The following is a 5,350-nucleotide window of genomic DNA, read 5'->3' on the forward strand; positions in this document are numbered from 1 at the left end:
CCGTCGCCTTCCCTCAAGATCTCGAGCGCCCCTCCGGTGCGATTCGCCCGCGAGCTGCGCCGCGCCGCGGGCCCCTGCTGCCCCTGCTGCCCCTGCTGCCCCTGCTGCCCCTGCTGCCCCTGCTGCCCCTGCTCCTGGCAGTGTTGCGCGGCATCGGCCCGGCCGGCCGGCGCGAGGCTGCCCGCGCACGGGCCGGCGGGTGGGCTCTGCTGGCCGGCCGACACGTGCCGCTCGTGGTCGTCGATCGAGTCGGCGAGAACAGAGGTGGAGAGGGAGAGGACGACGGCGAGACAAAACGCGTACCTGGAGGGGACGCGCGCTGGGCGTGTCAGGGACGCGCGGAGAGGGAGAGCGCGCGCGGGGGGGGGGCGGTGTGTGCAACCCAAATCCGCCCATACCTCGGCCACACCTCGGCGACACCTCCGCCACACCTCGGCGACACCTCGGCCACACCTCGGCGACACCTCGGCCACATCTCGGCCTCATCTCGGCTACATCGCGGCACATGCAAGTCAGCCCGCGCAGCCTCAGCGCGACGACCAGAGAAGAGTCCGGTAGCTCCTCCGGCGAGAGGAGCGTCGCCTGGAGGAGATGCGCCGAGATGAGCCGAGCTCCCCCCGAGATCAGGCCTCCTCCGGCCAGAGCAGCGTCGCCGACAGCAGCTCCGCCACTCCCGCGCACAGCCGCGTGCAGTTGGCGCCGTTCCCGGCGGCGTCGAGGACGGCGGCGGCGTTGTCGAAGCCGGGCGAGGCGGGCGGCGGCGCGAGGGCGTCGCAGAGTGCGTTGCACAGCTGAGGCTGCTGCGCGCGCACGCTGCTCCACACATCGCCGATCGACGAGTGCGCGTTGATGTTGAGGAGACCTGTGGGGCCACGTCCCGGACGCGTCATGGGACGTGTCTTGGCGGCAGAGGCGGGCCTCGGTGCCGAAGGCGGGCCGAGGAGGCAAGTCATCACGAGCACGTCGGCCAGCGTCCACTTGCCGAAAAAGGCGAGCCAGTAGTTGCCTGCTCGCAGCGCCCTCGCGTGAGCGACGCGTCCCCGCCGAAGGCGGCGCGACGCGGCGCGACCGCCGTTGCGGCGCGCGGCCGGCCGCAGCGGCAAGTAGAAGAAGAGCTGCAGCAACAGCAGCTTGAGGTGCGGCCAGATGAAGGAGAAGACCTGCGGCGGAGGGCGGGGGACGGCAGCTCTCATGCGGAGTGCGTCAGTGACACCGCACTGCGGCGAGGGTCTCTGCGCGGACCTACAGCGCCGGAAGGGGGCGGCGAGGCTCAGCAGGCGAGCTTCTCACCCCCCGGCGTCTCGCCGCCAGATCAGCAGAGCGCCTATCCGCCGGGGAGTGGGCGACGCTCAGCCACAGCCTCTGCCTGGCCGCGACGCAGGCCGGAGGGAAGGGCGACCACTAGCGCGGCGGGAAGTGTGACGTGGCGGGAAGTGTGACGTGGCGGGAAGTGTGACGTGGCGGGAAGTGTGACGTGGCGGGAAGTGTGACGTGGCGGGAAGTGTGACGTGGCGGGAAGTGTGACGTGGCGGGAAGTGTGACGTGGCGGGAAGTGTGACGTGGCGGGAAGTGTGACGTGGTCGCCACTAGGCATCACATCACACCACTAGCGTGGCGGCGGCGGGGCGGCCCGGGTAGATGTGCGTGCACTCGGGCTCGGTCCCTGGTCGCAGGCAGAGAGAGGCGTGAGTTGCGCGCCTCGAATCGTCTGCGCGCCTCTTCACAGCGCGTGCGCGGTGTGAAACAAAGGAGAAGGTGACCCGCGTGCGTTTGGTGCGTGCGCGCGTCTTTGGCTCTCTTGCGCCTGTCTGGCAGGCGGGCGACAGGTCCTGCCCCCAGAGCTGCGTCACCGCGTACAGGTAGGACATGTGCGCGACGGGCACCTGCTCATCGACAGCCGTGAAGAGTGCGGTCCCCCCCTCCTCCGCAACCCCGGCTCCTCCGCACGACGGGGGGGCGGGGCCGCCTCGAGCTTTCCAGCGCAGCGCTGCTCCGCCGCCACGCCGGCGACGATGGTGCACGCGTCGCACTCGAGGGTGGCGCAGGCGGGCGGGGCGCCGGGAGGCAGCGTCTCGTCGCCGAACGGGCAGTCTGTTCCGCAGGCGGACGCCTCCAACGCCCCGGCGGCGGCGGCGAGCAGTCCGTGTGCGTGATAGCCGAGCGACGCAGACAGGTCGATCTCCATCATCGAGTCGGACTTGTCCGCGACCGACGCGTCGCACCCGGTGTTGTTGAAGCCTGCGCGGAGGCGGTCGCGGTCGGTGGTGGCGAGTACGGGCGGTGCGGCGGCTGACCGCGATCCGCTTGCACAGGGTGGTGCGTAGCGTGCCAGCTTGGTGTGTGATACACAAAATGACCGACACGCGCTGATGAAACGGCGGGTATGAGCGGCGGGCAGAGTCAAGACGGGCCAGGACCAAGACGTGAGTGCGTCCCGCACCGGGGCAGTCGTCTTCGCGGCCGACAAGCTGGCCGTAGAGGAAGAGCGCGTGGGCGGTGAGTGCGAGCGTCGAAATTAGCAACGATGTGCGCAGGCCGACCGCCGCGGCGAGCGACCTGGCGCGGTGGTCGGACATTGCGCGCTTCAGACTGCCCAACGAGGAGACAGGGTCCCCACCTTCCCTGTGGCACAGGGTGGGTTAGGCTGTACCCATGTTTCCTCGCGCACCCCGTCTCGTGTGTTTCCTTTCCGTGTTTCTCCACAGCACCCTCTCGTTTCCTCTCTAGTTTCCCGCACGACCACCCGCTCAAGTCCGCGAGCCTACTGTGTGAACGAGGTTCTTGTTTCTTATCACCCTACTGTGAACAGGTTGTACCCAGCGCTGGCTTCTGACTGTCGTTGCTGTCTCTCCCTTCTCGACTGTCTGTGCTTGCTTGTGCGTCTTGGGTCCGGGGTTGTGTTTTTGTGTGAACAGGTTGGAGCAGCAGCTCCTGAGCACGGCGCCGCACGTGGCGGGCACTCTCGGAAGCTCCGCGCCATTCTTTTTTTGCGACCCCTCCCGGAGGCCCTTCCGACCCCTCTCGAGCCCTCCCGCCACGAAGATCCTCCCTTTGTCCGACCGTCCCTCCGAGCCCACCCGGCGCCCGAGCCCTCTTGCCTATCACCCGAGCTCGGGAGCCCACCGGGCTGTGCGCCGAGGTGTGTCTGATGAATGCGGACGCTCTGCCGACCCCGGAACCGACCCCGCCTTCGCCCATGCCGGCCGCTCATGAGGTCGCGGGCTGCCCCGGCAATCCGAGCGGGAGAGGGAGCAACTCGGGCGGGTGCTGCCTCGGCGAGGGCAGCGACTGGTGCTCGGAACACTACCAGGAGGGCTTCGTGTGCGTCAACAATGCTTGCGGCCTCGACGACTGCTGCGTTCCCGCGCGAGAGTCGTGCACCTTCTATCCGTGGGTGACAGACCCGGCCAACTGCCACGAGGACAACTGCGAGCGGTACAAGGACCACGTATGTGACGGCGGCGCCTGCCAGGGAGCGGCGCAAGCGCTCAATCGGGATACCAACGGCTGGTGCGACTCTTCGAGCAACGCCGGCACCATCGCCGCGATTGTCGGCGGGTGCGTCGGAGGCGCCCTCTTTCTCGCTATTCCTGCCACCGCGATTGTCATCCACAAGCAGCACGCCAAGCGTATGAGCACGGAGCCGCCGCCACCGCATGTGACCGCAGCGGCGGTGCCAGTGCCGGTGGGGAGTGCTACAGTCGTACCTCGAGGTATAGTGCAAGGGTCAGAGCTGCCGGTAGTGCGAGCCACGGAGGTGATGGTCATGTAGTTCCCAAATATCCGCAATATGTTCGCAAGAGCCACTATATGCACTGAAAATGCTGAGTGTGGGCAGTGGTGGGCAGTGGTGCCAGAATTGTACAGCGAACTACAAAAGAAAACCCGAAATTTTTTTCTTTGACTGCCACCTCAGCACAGCGCTGTTGCTTCGATGGCGGCGCTCCTCTTTGCCCTCGCCGCGGCCGGCGCGGAGACGCTCAGGCCCAAAAACATCGACATCTCGCTGACCGCGCGCTGGGACGAGACGCCGCTCTCGGTCGAGTCTGCCGAGTTCATGGCCGACGAGGGTCTCTTCTGGGACTATGCGGCGGCGCTGCACGAGCCAGAGGGAGGCGGCTCGGACCAGGAGGTGCTCGCGGCGATCGAAGCGGCGGCGGCGGGCCTGCTCTCGCCGCTCCGCCTCCGCCTGCTCCGCGTCCTCCTCTCAGCGCACGTCTTCTCTCCGCGTGCGGCCATGTGGCGACAGATTGCAGCGACCGACGCTGCGACGCTCGGCGTGAGCGGCACGTCGGAGGTCTGGGTGCGGGCGTGCGGCCGCGCGCACGCGCTGCCGGACGGCGCGGGGGCGGACGGCGCGGCGGACCTCGTCGCGGCGGCGCTCTCCGCTGCGCGAGCCGACTGCCCGCAAGAGGCCGAGCTGCTCTCCGTGGACCGCGTCTTCCCGGGAGGCAGCCGCGCGGGCGGAGAGGCGCCTCCGCTGCTGGTGCTGTACGCCCGGCTCGGCTCGGCCGCCTTCCACCCCGCCCACGACGCCCTCTCCCGAGCCGCGGCGGACGGCCGTGTCCGCTACGCCCTCCGGCCGCTGCCGCAAGCGCCGGGCGGCGGCGGCGGCGGCGCGCAGCGGCAAACGCTGCAAGGATACGGCGTGCAGCTGGCGATCAAGAACATGGAGTACAAGGCGATGGACGACAAGGACCTTGGCGGCATCGACGGCGGCGACGGCGGCGACGGCGACGGCGGCGGCGACGGCGGCGGCGACGAGGAGGGCGAGGAGGCTGAGGAGCACGGATTTTACTTTCGGTCGCTGGCGGCGCGAGCGCCCGAGGTGGCGGACGCGCTCGGCGCGCTGCGCGAGGAGCTCGCCGCCGCGGACGCGTCCCACGACGCGTCCGAGCTCAAGGTGTGGGCGCTGCAGGACCTCGGCGTGCAGGCGGCGGCGCGGGTGCTGGCCGCCAAGCAGCCGCTGCGTGCGCTGCGCGACCTGTGCCAAAACTTCCCCTTCCTGGCACGCGGGCTGTCCAAGGGTCCGGCGCCGCGCGAGCTCGCCCTCGAGGTCGACCGCCTCCAGCAGACGGTGTGGGGCTCCTCCTTCTCGGGCGCCTTCCTCAACGGCAACCCGCTGACGCTGCGCACGCCGGCGTCCAAGACACGTCCATGACACGTCCACGGCCTGCGCCGCACTAGGCCGCCCGCTGCCGCTCGTCGAGACGAACGACCTCGCCGGGCTGCTCACCACGATGACGCGCGAGATGCGCACCGTCGACGAGCTTCAGACGGCCGGCGTGCCTCCCCTCGCCATCCGAGCGATGCTCTCGCTGCCGGCGGCGCCGGCGTCGCTCCGCGTGTC

General features: G+C 69.5%; 1 protein-coding gene across 1 annotated transcript; it reads right to left on the minus strand.

The window, feature by feature from the left end:
- Positions 1-623: 623 nt before the first annotated feature.
- Positions 624-2,592, minus strand: EMIHUDRAFT_452310 (hypothetical protein; the record flags this gene model as incomplete). Its single annotated transcript, XM_005764201.1, has 5 exons — positions 624-1,160; positions 1,605-1,663; positions 1,805-1,883; positions 1,967-2,238; positions 2,441-2,592. Coding segments are annotated over 5 exons (1,098 nt in total), but the record flags the coding sequence as incomplete, so codon positions are not given.
- Between the last annotated feature and the right edge of the window lie 2,758 nt (positions 2,593-5,350).

The sequence above is a fragment of the Emiliania huxleyi genome (assembly GCF_000372725.1).
Source record: "Emiliania huxleyi CCMP1516 unplaced genomic scaffold EMIHUscaffold_60, whole genome shotgun sequence".
Taxonomy (NCBI): domain Eukaryota; phylum Haptophyta; order Isochrysidales; family Noelaerhabdaceae; genus Emiliania; species Emiliania huxleyi.